General features: G+C 44.9%; 1 protein-coding gene across 1 annotated transcript in view; it reads left to right on the top strand.

The window, feature by feature from the left end:
* Window positions 1–4,045: 4,045 nt before the first annotated feature.
* itga5 (integrin, alpha 5 (fibronectin receptor, alpha polypeptide)) overlaps window positions 4,046–14,571 on the top strand; it is a 44,675-nt gene continuing 34,149 nt past the window's right edge. The window contains exon 1 of the mRNA XM_080853541.1: window positions 4,046–4,428. Coding sequence (XP_080709667.1) covers window positions 4,226–4,428 — 203 coding nt within the window. The 5' untranslated portion in view covers window positions 4,046–4,225. The remainder of the gene's footprint in view (window positions 4,429–14,571) is intronic.

Here is a 14,571-nt window from a genome sequence, read left to right as displayed (position 1 = left end):
TTGCTAGAATCTAACAAAGCAACTGGTCAAACAGCCGGATGGCAGGACAAGAGAAGGAACACATAGACAACAAAAGCACACTTATGGCTTGCTTGTGTACACCCTGTCCTGCTGTGCTGTGTTTGTGGTCTGATGCTGAAAAGACTGAGCAGTGTTTACTCTTAAACTTAAAAGGACTTGGATGGGACTTAGCTTCTTCTGCTGGGATGTGTGTGTGTGTGTGTGTGTGTGTGTGTGTGTGTGTGTGTGTGTGTGTGTGTGTGTGTTTGTGTGATACTATTAATAGTGTATGTGTGTAATTTAAGTATGTAAATGTGTTCAGTGCGGTTCGGTGCTGTGGGTGTGCATTACATGAATTAATATAATATAATATAATATATATATTAATTATAATGTGGTTGTGCAAGTTTTCACATACTTACAATATTTGTTGGGGGTAGATGTAAACCAATGTGAGATTAGATATGTGCAGGAAAGGAAAACTTTGTGGACCAGCAAGCGTTCTTGATTTCGTAACTAGAGGAAGCAAACGCCACACTGTGTCCGTCAACTTAGTCTTCACAATGCGGTATTCTGCAGGCTGAATGAGTCTTTTGTCCATTCTTTTAATCATGGGGTTATTTGGTAAATATCTTGGGATTCATTTTGTGGACTTATCAGTCAACCCATGGTTGGTGAATGAAGACCTTTTCCGGACTTATAAGACAAAACTCGACCAAGGTTTTCAACATTGCCCCCTTTGTCAGAACAGTTTCAGAGTATTACTGAGGATGTCTGTAGTGCTCCAGAACGTTCTCAGGATATATTTATATGTAAAGTCTGAAGAGAAAAATCACACTCTTCTTAAGGCACTGTTTTTAAAACATGATGTGTGACAATGTGTGTATATCCTTGTCTTGAAGGAGTCGCAAGTTACCATCAGTCTCTATGTCTGATATTTATAGACTCCTAGTTTATAAGCCCTAGTTGAGACACTGGGTGAAGTGCTCTCCCTTTGTTTTGTTGAGCTTACGACTGGTTGCTATGACACCAAGGAGTCACAGGAAACTCAAGATGAAAATCACTTGTGAAGATGTACAGGAAAGCAAGAGATATACTATAATTTAATTAGAAAACGTTTGGAACAGTTTCAATGTTTATGTGTGACTCACAGCCAATTCTCAGTTTGTTTGACGTGGATTTCATTTCTCAATGTAGCAGGATAACTTATAAAAAAAATGACAAACCGCATTACCTTTTTTGTCACTGTACTGGTAAGGATTCAAAACATTTACCAGAAAGCTATCATGCCTCTGTTAGTATACAGACAGTAAATCCTAGCTGATGAACTCATCTGAGAAAAGGCTTCATATTCCGGTTTGAGAAGCATGTAAGCCACAGAAATGTGATTCCACATCATAACCCACTTATGCTAATGGACTGTGTTTTGTCATATGTTTTAATAGGAAGATGTCTCATGTCTCCTGAGTGTGCTGCTTTGTGTAAACAGAAATGTTCGTGTACATCTGCGTGAGTCAACTCTCGTGCTTTGGGATTACTAATCACATCTACACTCGTTTACCCACCACCTCCCAGACTAACAGTTTATGTCTCTCCGGGTCTGGCAAAAAAAAAAAGGCAGGAGATGTTACTATAGATGGAAAGGATTTGCAGCAAGTGTGTCCCTTTGTAGGTGTTTGAGTAGCGACAGCACTCAGAGTAATGCGCATATGTAAAACACACACAGACATACATACAGACAGTAGAGAGGGGCAACACCTGGGCCCCTGAGGCGTGGCATGTTTTACTATGCTCTGAAGGAAGAGAGTATGAGTAGATTTGCAGGCACTCAATCTCGTCTTTGATATGGGTCACACATTTGGAGGTTCATGGATATCCTGTGGGTTAAGTTCATAAGGCCCGGCCTCTAGAACAGACAGCCTTTGAGACCAGGGCCTCTTCAAAGTGCCTGCTAAAGGGTTCACTCTTTTGAGGTGATAAACTGTACAGAGACAGGAGAAGAAAAGTATATACTGTGTATATACTAATATACTGTAAATGCCTATTCCCCTTACCCCCAGAAGAAATGACAGCATCCCAATAATAAACTACAGATTAGATAGAGCGAAGAGGAGGGGGCGGTGACTTGACCGTTATCCAACCACATTACCTAATCTTTTCCTGTTATTTTAAGCGAACATATACAACCCTTGAATTGTTCACCCTCAATCGCTGTTGGACTGGCCTTTCGCTGGAGGGCCATGTTCTGCTGGTTGAAGCACTAAAGATCTCATGATTTGCAGTGTGGACACAGAACTCTGAGACCTTTTGGATAGACTGACCCCCTCTGTGCACCAGACATACAAACGCACAGTCGTCAGCAACGTGTGTGTGTGTGTGTGTGAGAGAGAGAGAGACAGAGAGAAAGAGAGAGAGAGAGAGAGAGAGAGAGAGAGAGAGAGAGAGAGAGAGAGAGAGAGTGTGGGTTGGGTGACACCACGTATTGGAGTTTTGCGTCTGTGGTGTGTGTGCGTGCTCAAAGTGAATGTATCATCAGTCAGGTAATGGCAATGCTCTGGAGGTGCTCTATAGGGGAGGCTTAGTCATTCCGCCTGGCCCAGACAGGAATGACCAATCATGTGCTCATGTTCCTGCTCTCTTATCTTCAGCCTGAGCATGTATCCTTGGGCCCACTCCAAAGAGAGTGAACTTTTAACCACCTGTAGGTCAGTGCACCTCTGGATGCACCACGCTTCAATAATTGAGTTTCCTCATCGACCAGGATGCCACGTACACACAAGATTAAAAAGGTCATGGGGTTTTTCCATCAAAGTTTTATGCAGACATGTGATGCTATACAAAGAGGAGGCTTTCCAGTTCCAACCCTATGTTTTTTTCCCCACTGTTATTATTTTACTGACCATTGGCCTAATGTACTACATGTGTATTGATAGGCACTGGTGCTAGCACACCCCACCTCAAACATCATCTAGAACAAGAGTGAACAGTGAAATAAACAGAAGTATATAACTATAAAGGTACAGTATTAAAAAAGACCTCAGCCAGCAACTGGGAGACCAGGAGCGCTAAAAACAGCGCATAAAAGAAGAGTAGCGCGCGGCGCTGTGAACTGACACACAGCCCTGAACAGCTGCGACCATGCTCAGCTCCACTTCCGACACCCCACGGCTCTCCTCCTCGCCACTTTCCCAAATAGAATTCCCTTCGCTTCCAACTCGCATGGTGGGAAATACTTGTCCTATTTGAGTCCCTTCGATCGCACAAGCTCGGGTCCTCGACTGTGCCCGCAATCACGCAGCCAAGTTTGGCATCCCCGTCCGTTTCCACGGCTGAGGGACAGTGAATCAGCTAAAGCAATACACAGTACTTCCAGCGGGCGTGTGTCTCTAATTTAAAGTAGGTAATAGACGCACAGAGATCCTAGAGAGCAACCACTTTCCATATGCGGTTTGCGTGACTCAGGACGCAAAAGTAGCAGGCTATGACACAGTTCCATTGCGCGCTTCCAAAGTCGTGACCTCAGCGATGAAATGCAAGTTACGTTGAAAGCATCATATGGATATTTTCTATTGCTGATTAATGTAGCTCGAACACGGTGAAACAACAAAGTACAAAAAAATGTTATCGGCACTGATGATGGCTGTTATCAGTGGACTCGTAAAGACTGTCAGAAAAAAAATTGCAACGAAACAATTTCACTATTCAGTTCATTAATAATACAATTACACTTCAGTGGCAACTAATTATTTCAGTGACCCTTAGGAACTCCATCTCATAGATCTCGTAGGAAATCCAAACAATGGGGATGAAGGGCCAACATTTCCATTCACCTAAAAACATTTTTTTTTAATCGATAGCATTTAATTGTGTTATCCATCCAAGCAAGACACTTACAGACAGGGATTCCTCCCTCTTTTGTGAATCAGTAGGCTAGCCCCACCTCCCCAAAAGTTTGTCACGAGTCAAGGAACTCCCTCCTTTCAATATCCCCCCAATTAAGCTGCGAGAGGGAGAGAGAGAGGGGCTGACGATCTAGTAAGGCTGAGAGAAGCCGACGGTGAATCAGAGATACGGACACTTTGTGTGGATGAGTTGCGACAAGCGACTTGGATAGGGAAGGAGTGAAGACACTGTAGCCCGTCGTAATCTTTTGCTTGATCAGATACCAGTACACACACCGGTTGATTGAAACCAAATAGAGCACGAAAAGGATTTATAAGTTAGTATGGGTTCCAGAGGACATCGGTCGAAGACGGCATCAAAACTAACCAATCAAGGCGCTCGCCTCTGTTCGTTTGGACTTTCAGTCATACTAATACAACTGTGTGCCGCATTCAACTTGGACGTCGAGAATCCCACTGTCTATAGTGGACCAGAGGGGAGCTACTTTGGATATGCGGTTGACTTTTACTTGACCAATACATCAAGGTAAATTCTGATCTTGTGTTGCAGCTCTCATGGAGATCTTAAACAATGCTGCCAATGTTTTCATTGGTAGGAGGCGAAAAAGCAAAAGTATTTAATTATCCACGGTTTCCCCCTTTTTACATTTCTTTCACCCCTAGTTGTCAAAACAGCAGAGGTCCCTATGAAAGAACCAACATTAAGTAGCCTAGCAGACAGTTGTTGTGAAATTCCAAACAAGTAAGAAAAGGCGTTTAACAAGACAAAATGTGTTCAATACCAGTCACTAAGCGTGTTAGATTGCACTTTTATATTTTTAAGCGCTAAGCCCCTTCCTTCCTATTGTATTCCTCATTCACATACCCCATATGGGTACTTCAATGAATACAGTTAACCCATATCTAATAATTTGATTCAAAAAGATAGTGATTGGAAATATCTTATTGGAAGAAAGAAGTATTTCATTCATTGGCGCTGTTATGGATCGGGACCAGGTGACGTTGTCTGTGCCATTGTTTGGGCTTTGTGATGCCTTACCAAGAGTGTCAACAGTCAAACTCTACCATCAGCTTTTCTATCATAGGCTGCTTTTTTGCAATTTCACCCGAGGTGTTGCAACAATGCAAAGAGTCAATAGTTTATTTGGCAAATAAACACATCTTAAGGGATGAAGGATGTTCTGGTGTCCGTGAAAGTGCGTGTTTGTCTTTCTATGTATATCGTGAGTGAGGGAGTTTATCAAAACTCCAAGTTGTGTGTTTTGGCATACAGACCACCATTCATCCAAGAGCATAGCCGAGACCATCTAAAATAAAAAGCCTCCTCTATTAACTCACTGATTTGGCAACAGACTCTGTGGGAAAGGGATGTCCCAGAGTAACTTTCAGTATCAACTGTTAGCAGCTCTTGCTCAACAGAGGGATGACCATCATGAGCGGATGTGTGTAAAGAAGTGTGTCTGTGATGTCTTTGCATGAGTTTGGGGGTAGACAGTGATAGACGCTTTTCGTTTTGATTGATTAAGGTGTGTGTGTGTGTGTGTGTTTGTGTGTGTGTGTGTGCGTGTGAGTTTGTGCATTACTCTCTGTTGTGTGTGAGATGGCCCTCATACTGTCTCCTCCAGTTTCTCACCTTCCCAGCAGTCTACTCTCTCCACATTAGCTCATTGGCCCCTAATGTCGTGCCATGCGTATCAGATAATACCAGCCGGTCACAGAGCCATATTTAGTGAGTGAGCTAAGCGAGGAGGGACATCACTGACATAAAAGCCTGAGTGATTCGGTGTACATGGCGGGAGGGAGGGAGCGAACACTTGCCCTGTAATCGTCTGTAATTACAGGTGCTTATGTCTGCTCTGCACATGGGCACACCACGGCTCTGGGCCACACTCTCAACCACGCGTGTCTGAGCTGCGCCATCACGGCAGATAACCTTTTAGGAAAGAATGGGGCCCTGTGCTGTGAAGTGCCTTACTGAAATGAATGGGACCTTGTGCTGCCACTGTGAATCACAGTGTCTGAGCTATTATGTGACCACTCGTCAGAAACTAGTTTGGGGGTCTGAGTTCCTCAGGTTGGGGTTGGGAAGTGTGTCTGTCAGACGCCACAAGCTGATGAGTTGGCGGTTAACGCCGGCAACCCCAGGTGAATGAGGCAATGGTCTTTCTGAGTCACAAACATGCTTCATGAATCACCTTCATCCCTGTCTATTTGTATGTGTGTCTGCTCTGAGCCAGTCAGCACTGGTGGCCTCCACTGACTCTGTCCCTTCCTCTGCCAAGAGTTCTTTAATGAACTGGTGCGATCCCAGGCAGCCTTAAGAGGGACTTACTGGGCAGCCTCTAGCTGTGTGTGTGTGTGTGTGTCCATGTCTGGACCGACTAGACAGTGAAGGGGCTTTGCATTGAGTGGGCCGACCATGGCTCCAGTTTCCCCCTGTTCTTCCTCCCCTGCTGTAGACAGTTTATGATACTCACTTACTCATACTCTCTCTCTCTCTCTCTCTCTCTCTGTCTGTCTGTCTGTCTGTCTGTCTGTCTGTCTGTCTCTCTCTCTCTCTCTCTCTCTGTCTGTCTGTCTCTCTATGTATGTGTCTCTGTCTGGCTGTCTCTGTCTCTGTGTGTGTGTGTCTCTCTCTCTCTCTCTCTGCCTGTCTGTCTGTCTCTCTCTGTCTGTGTCTGTCTGGCTGTCTCTGTCTGTCTGTCTCTCTCTGTCTGTGTCTCTGTCTGGCTGTCTCTGTCTCTGTGTGTGTGTGTGTCTCTCTCTCTGCCTCTGTATGTACCCCTGCGCACTCCCCTGTCTTTCTCTTTAAGAGTGCTCCACACCCCACTGCTTTGTGCATGCCTGTCTGGCAAAGGGGTTTACAGGGAAAAGCTGGATGATTTAAAGTGTGACGCCACCAATTTCTGAGTCAGTGAAGTGTGCATGTGTGTGCGCTCCAGTACTAATATTCCTCAGTGTGTGTGTGTGCGTGTGTGTGTGTGTCCTACACCTCTCCCACCCTGCATCAGTCTGCTGATGTAATTCAACATTGGTATGAACATCCCCCCCCTTTTACCCCCATACTCCTCACCGTTGACCCCCCCCCCCCCCCTTCTCAGTTTCCGTCTGCTCTGGGGGGGATGAAGTCACGGCCAGCACCGCAGCCCTGTTGGCAATGACTTCATCTGAACTTTTAGCAGCTGCAACGTCACCCAGCGAGGGGGTAATGCTACATCAGAGCACACCTCTCCCCAAAAACTTCATAAAATGCCTGGCTCTGTGTTTTCCACTGCAGCAGTATGATGCAACGACACTGACATACTTGCTAGATGGAGCCAAGATACAAAGCCGTTTTTGGCTTGCGAGAGCCAGGTGCAAAGAGTTTTTCCACGTCATCATCTTTCTGTCCAAGTCTCAGAGGAGCCTGGTGAGGCTCCAAGCAGAGTTGATATATACACACGTTGACAAACATCTGGATGTTTGGGAGAGCGATATAGGTTGCCAAATCATGACATCGTTTGAAGTGTGATTCTGGAGCCATGTCATTGACTCTGTCTATGATTCATTAAAGCTAGACACAAGATTCACTTCCCTTTCAAGACCCATATGGACATATTGGCCCCTCTCTAGAATGATCCTCTATTGGAGATGTTCTTTCTTAGGGGTCTCGTAAAAAAAGACAAAAGAAAATGGTCTCCACGCATCTTTTCTCTCTCTCTCTCTCTCTCATATGAACACACTGTCTATCTGTCTATCCTTCATTTATTTTCTCACACACTGTTTCCTCTGTCACCCTCTGAACAGCCCTCTATCTAGTCACACAGATACCCTGATGGCCCCAGCTCTGGGAGTACATGCGTGTCTAAGTTGTGTGTGCCGTGAGGCAGCCCTGCACTAATAGAATTAAGACCTGCTGGATGGACCACCGTGGAAGACCGCCTGAGGACAGGGTTCGTGAACCCTGAGCGAGGGCTCTTGTCAGTAGCACAGACAGCAACCGTTATTTATGATCCCCTGGCAACAGTGGAAGCAATGGTAAAAGAGAGGAGGGCATAGAGAGTAATAGAGGTAGAGAAAGAGGTAGAGTGTGAAGGGGGACTAAATCAGTGACAGGAAAGAGGCATTAGAAGATGGGTTTGGAAAGATAGAGGGTCAGAAAGTGTCAGGAATAAATACAAAACAGAGGGAGGAAATGAAGATGTAAGTATTTTTTCCTGTTTGGGGCCTCATAAGGACAGGCAGCACACGCCTGGAGCTTGAGCGTTATCAGAGATGAGAGGAAGAGAGATGAACACAGAGAGAGAGGGAGGGAGAGAGGTGAAGAATTCTCCCCATGAATATTCCCCACAATCCTGCCCCTTCATCTCTGTCTCCTGGCAAGGATAAAGGGATGAGCCGCTGTGCAGGAGGAGGTCAGAGGTCGTGTGGCTGGAGAGGAGAGTGTGTGTGAGTGTGTGTGTGTGTGTGTGTGTGTGTGTGTGTGTGTGTGTGTGTGTGTGTGTGTGTGCTACTCTGCAGATAGATAACATTGATGGATCTGTCCATATGCACACTCTCCCAATGCTCGGTTGCTAAAGTGGGTTGAGCGAAACGTGCAGCGTTCGAAGAAAGCTCTTCTTTTTAATTTAATGGAATTATGTGTGCCACCAGATTACAAAGCAAGCTCTGTGCAGCAGAAAAAATAGGCAGCCTCTTTCCAAAAGATTTTGGTGAGACAGCAGCCAGGGATGTGTCTCTATTCCGACAGAGCATGTGTTTTCTCAAGACCACTCTTTTGTATTACATCACAGATGGTTGAGTTCTGACATACGAGGATGAAGTCATCCTCGTTTGCGTTCCTCTACACCCCTGCAGTTTGTCCACTTATAGAGGGGTACTGCTAAAACAATATTTACCCCAGACCTTGAGCTCTCTTTTTTTTTTTGCCATGGCTAAAAGCAGTGACGTTTTGTCCTGTCTGTGTTTTACTTCCTTTCTGTTCTTGGAGGAGAAAGCATTTATTGTTTTTAGTTGTGTTGTTTATAAACCGTAGTCAAGGGCCCATCTGGAGATTGAGGCCGTGTTTCTTTCTTCCTCCCTCCTTCTCTCTCTCTCTCTCTTGCTCCCTGTATGTGTGCAGCGCCTGCCAAGCTATTCTTCACCCAGGTTCTCTGCGTAGTCAGCCATGTTCCTGCTGTATACTTGGTGAACAATGGTGCTCTTTGTAACAACAGCAGAAACGATTAGCTGTGTTTTGGGAGGAGAACTTTTCCATGTGACTGTGTTCTTTATTTATTTACTCTCCTCCACCTCCACTTTTTGGGTCTGTTGCCCTCCCCCCATGTCTGGCTGTAGTGGCTTGGATAGAGAACCCTGTAGAGTGTTGTTCAAAAGGTTAATAGGTACAAGCTTGGCCTTGTCTCTAAGGCTATGCTGTTGTCTGTCTGTAACATTTAAGGCCTGTCTGGATTTACTGTCTTGTCTAATAATAAGAGACATAGGTGTGTGTGTGTGTGTGTGTGTGTGTGTGTGTGTGTGTGTGTGTGTGTGTGTGTGTGTGTGTGTGTGTGTGTGTGTGTGTGTGTGTGTGTGTGTGTGTGTGTGTGTGTGTGTGTGTGTGTGTGTGTGTGTGTGTGTGTGTGTGTGTGTGTGTGTTGGTGTGGTGTGTGTGATCACTACAGGCTGGAAGTTTTTGGAATTGGCTTAACACACCAGGCCGCCCTACTCTGGGCTCTATGACTTTGCCTGAAGGCCATATCACACAGGAGTGCAGCGGCCCATTGTCTAGGGCCTTCCTCAGGTAGATTTTAATCTCAATAATGGTGAGTGTTTGCCTGTCTGGGTTAGAGAGGGCACACACTGGGCAGACCGCGATAACGGTAATCTCCTAACCTCATTAAATGAGAATTTCGTTGGCTAGTGTCCTGCCAGTAGGATTTGAAAGACAAAGAAGGACAGTGAATGGGCAGAAGTTGCCATTCAGGCTAATGGCCAAAAGATGCACATCTGAGCCATACTGTCACTCTGTGGGTGTAAATACTTTGGCACTCTCTGAGCCTGTTGTTTTGTAGGTGTAAATGGCCCATAACACTCAACACTTCGTGGACAATGTTCTTGGGGTCTGTAAGGGTGTGAGTTACGACTGCCCAGGGCAAAGGGGGCTACAATTTGGCACAGGGCAATTTAAAGGTTGGAAACCACGGTTCATGTTTATATAGTTGGAATTAGGCGCTTTCAAATCGTTGTCTTGCCACTTGTGAAGGCCTCACTGAGGCAAAATGACATGGTTGGTGGCTTTGTAGAGAGTTAAACTTTTCCTCCATTGCTTAGACCATAATTGTCGACCATAATTTCCGTCAAGTTTGGGTTGTTCGACTTCAGACTCATATGAATAGAATAGCGGAGTGAATTATGCTGATGGATTATAAACATATCTTTATTTTAAACTATGCACCATTGCTGCAGTACTTGAATAAGCCTTCTTGTTTTATGTTACTGTCATTAGGCCCATGTAACATTGCAGTGTTTAGCTTTCTCTGGAAGGAGAATAGGTCTGATTTGAAACACATGGACAGTCTGGCTGCGCAAGGAGAAATACACTTATTCTTCCCCCTACATATACAGGCGTTTTTGGTGAACTTCAACTTGGCAACAAAGTCAACCCTAATGTTGGAGGTTCACTCAGAAAGGCTAAAGCCATTGAGATGGCATGATAGTTCTGTAACCTGGCAACCACAAACCAGGAGGGTTTGTCTTTCTCCTGTGTCATTCATGTGATCATATGGTAATCTAAACAGAGTATTTTCAGTAGGTTAGAGCGCATCTGACAAGGACAATCTCCTGTTGCTTGCTACATGTGTGAAAGAGCCATTCTGGCAAGGCCCTCAGCACCTGGTGCAGCAATTCTGATGTGCAGGCCTCCTGCCCCAGAGGACATATCCTCTGAGAGGAAATGTTTCTGTGGTGACATTAAAATCCGGTCATATGTGTGTACAAGGAAAGAGGTTGAGCAGCAGTGTTTATCATACCAACACATCAGGGTGTGCTTTTCTCAAATGAAGTTGCCAAAGAAAAACAACACACCCTGATCTTTTGATTAGTCCTCGTACTGAGCAGAAAAACGCCATTTTGACACCTAATTTCACAATGTTGGCTGTCCTTTGCGCTTTTTTTTTTCTCTTGTGGTATCTCTTCAGGAGAAATTAAGTTTTAACGTAAATCATCTTTGCAAACTTAACATCCCCTAAAGTGAAGACACTCTGTGGTTTACACAGAAGAGGACCCCTCTTACCATGTGTTTTCAGAGACTGGCCCCTGGTCAGCTGTCCTTCAAGAGTCCTGTGCAGACGCTTTTATCTAAGCGACGTACAAGAGAGAGAACAATAAAGCTACAAGCAATAGAGACCTAGTGTAACAATTAATACTATTTTACATAAGAAATAGAATAAAATGCAGGAATGTTACTGCTGTAAATGCAAGTTAAGTACTAGTAGAAGTGCAAGTTAGGTGCTCTCTGAAGAGTTGGGTCTTCAAGAGCTTCTTAAAGATAGAAGAGCTTCTTAAAGGTACAAGGTAATAATCCTGCAATAGACCACTGCTTCACTCATTATCATCATACTCAATGGGGAGTTATGGGCTGTAGCAGTACTGTGCACATGCAGAAGTACGTGCAGACAGGGCACACTAGTGCATCAGCATCAGACCCAGTCAGTCTGGACTGCAGTAGCTCTGGTTAAGCCCGTCAATGCAATCTTGCTGCTGATTTAGATACATGCCAATCAGATGCTTCGTTCCTGGTGTCTGGTTTTTAAACAACTGGACAGAACACCCAGAAACATTTGGGTGATGTGGGTGATGTGGATATTGTTCCTTCATAAGGAGAAGACAGCCAGAGCCACAGCAATAGCAATGATCCAGATGTTACACTTGATTGCACCAACCTCCAACAAGGCAGGAGCTGTTACCTGAGGTTTACTGTCAGACAAACAAACAAACACACTGAACTTGAGCCAATACCAACCTAACTGTTGAGCAGGAAACCACTTCCTACTTTTGGATGCGTGACCAATCTGCTCTAGATTATCAGAGGTCAAGTTGTTTGCCGGTTCTGTTTAAATCACAGGGTCAACATTTAGACTAATTCAATTTCTTTCTCACATACACTTTGGATGTGTGTGTGCTCAGTCTCTGTATAGTCATTGCAATTATCTGTGGATAAACTGAATTAGGCTCTATATGATTTATTGTGTGATTTCTCTGGCCTAAATGCTGAAGGAGTCACAGTGCGGTCTGACCTACAGTACGTCATTATAAACTTGAAGGGCCTCACTCTTCAATTGGACTGGATTATGTGGCCATTGTGAATTAATCACAAGCGATGAACGACAAGAGCTGAAGTCACGCTATAATGAAATGCTGTTGGCTCACGTATCACCCGCTGTACTCACGGGGTGCTGATGGATGGTGTTGTTCGGGGACACTGAGGCTGAGTGAGAGGATCATGAGGTAATTGTGTTTCTATGAGGTCAATCGGAGTATTCAATCCTCATGGCTAAACTATTCCCACCAGCCCCCAAAACCCCCCAGTGCCCTTCAAATGACAGTGTCTTGGCTTTTTGGCCTGTTTTTTTCTCTCCTATTACAGATGAAAGCAGCAGTCGTCTGCTGGCGCATTGTGATGAAAATCTGATTGTTACATTTTTCTTGCCATTTAGAGGCAGACCACATTGGTTTATCGGCAGGCTTTTAGCAATTATAATAGTGTTCGAATGACATAAGCTTAGCAGCTGGGAGGAAGACAATTAAGTGTGGAACGACTGAAGGAATGTGTCTGGTCAGGGGTGGGGTGTGTGTGTGCGATGGGGGTGAACAAAGGCATTTGGCATTTCATTACCTCCTGCGTTAACCTCCATCACACACTCCACATCGATGGGCTGGTTCAGACCGTGCCACATCAGCACTTTAACCCCCACCACACATTTTGTGTCCAGGCTTGTTGTAAATAAGCAATGTTGTGGCCTACTCAGTCACTTTTATTGATGCAATTTCCCCTTCATTATCCAGCCCTCAAATGAGGGTGTTTTTTTGCTGAGCCCAAGCTCAATCTACCACTTGACTGCTCAGTGAGGAGTTAGCACAGGCTAAATTAATTAACTCAATCAACACCCCTATCGTGACAGTGGTCGGGAGGCTGTTAGTGGTGGGTGTTTGGCACGCTCTTCGGGGACGCGGCAGTAGTCATTTTCTAGGGAGTCCATTTGAATTGGGTTTTCCACCACCAAACCCCTCCCGGAGAATTGCTCAAGTTCCCCCATTTGACACACAAACACATCTCGCAAGCAAATGCCTTGAGAGATATTTGATTTAGGCCAGGCAGGGACAGTATTTCATCATGTAGAGTGCTGCTTGTCCCTGTGGCGGGAGGCTCTGTAATCTGCTGAGTATAACATGCTGTGGCTTTGAGGTCAGGTGACCCCATCCCTTTTGCAGCACCACGAGAATGTCGTTGCTCTCTCCTAGACCTCGGTCCCAGACAACAACCAAAACCCACTTCATCTACTTGCAGAGGTGTGCATCCAGGGAGGGAGAGAACCTCTTGGGTGGAGGAAGTCACCTCCAACCCTGCTGACAGAGGGAAAGACAACTGTGGCCTCAAAATCTGCGTAGTAGAGGAGTTGAAAAACCAAATGTGTTATCAAAGTATTCTCAGAGATAAAGAAGCATAAACCAAGTGTTCAAAAATCGGACATTTCAGTTGCATTGCTATACTCGTCATGCTTAAAAGCCCCCACTGCATGTCTTATGAGTGCTGATTGTACCTCATTGTGTTCAGCAGAGATAATAATCCAGCGGATGATACACATTTCCTCATGATTCACCCACCTTTGGTAGTTGTAACCGTGGATTACCCTAAAAGGCCTTAGCCAGGCATGGGAAACCTCCCACACTGTCTTTCCTGTAGGAGAACAGAGAAAAACCTCCCTATCCAAAGCTGATGCAAAACTGAGCATTTGGGCCAACAACAATCAGACCCTTATCAAATGCTAATACTGGTCCCCTCATTCAGGCTCTTAGTGGGCAGAGGAGGCAGTTAAGAGTAGACTGATCCCTGCCTAGATAAAGACCCATTACATGCTAATTGTTCCTTATTTACAATTCCTGCAGATCCCTATCAAGGTGTGATGGCCGAGTGTATGCGAGTGTCTGTGTGAGGCAGGGGCCTCTACACAGGCCTCATTATGCTGATGAAAGCAGTCCCCTTTGTTGTTGTTGTTTCCTGTCTTCTCTTTCTTGTTTGCCTTTGGATGAAGCACCACTTTGCTCAAACATATGAGTTCCATTCCAAGTTTATCCATGAATGAATATCATAAAGGCCATAAAATACCATTTATTACTACTTACTATTTAATCACTAAGTGCATACAAAGATTCTTCACTCATCAGTAGGTTTAGTAATGGACGCTTAGCTCAATTTGTTCTTCGGATGGCTTCTGCTAACTGCCTTTGCTTTCATAAGTAGGAAAACATGCTCAAAGGTAGGATTACCCCTTCTTGCATCCAGCCAGAGTAGATTTGCGTCTGTGTGTGAGTATGAGAGTGTGTGTCTGTGTGTGAGTATGAGTGTGTGTGTGTGTGTGTGTGTGTGTGTGTGTGTGTAAGCAGGTGAAGCTTTCCAACAGTGTCAGTGGAGGGGTAGAGTGGAAGTGTG

This window comes from Sprattus sprattus (genome assembly GCF_963457725.1).
Source record: "Sprattus sprattus genome assembly, chromosome: 16".
In the NCBI taxonomy this organism is placed as follows: domain Eukaryota; kingdom Metazoa; phylum Chordata; class Actinopteri; order Clupeiformes; family Clupeidae; genus Sprattus; species Sprattus sprattus.
Note: the sequence above shows the minus strand (reverse complement) of the source record. Positions and strands in the feature narration are given on the sequence as shown.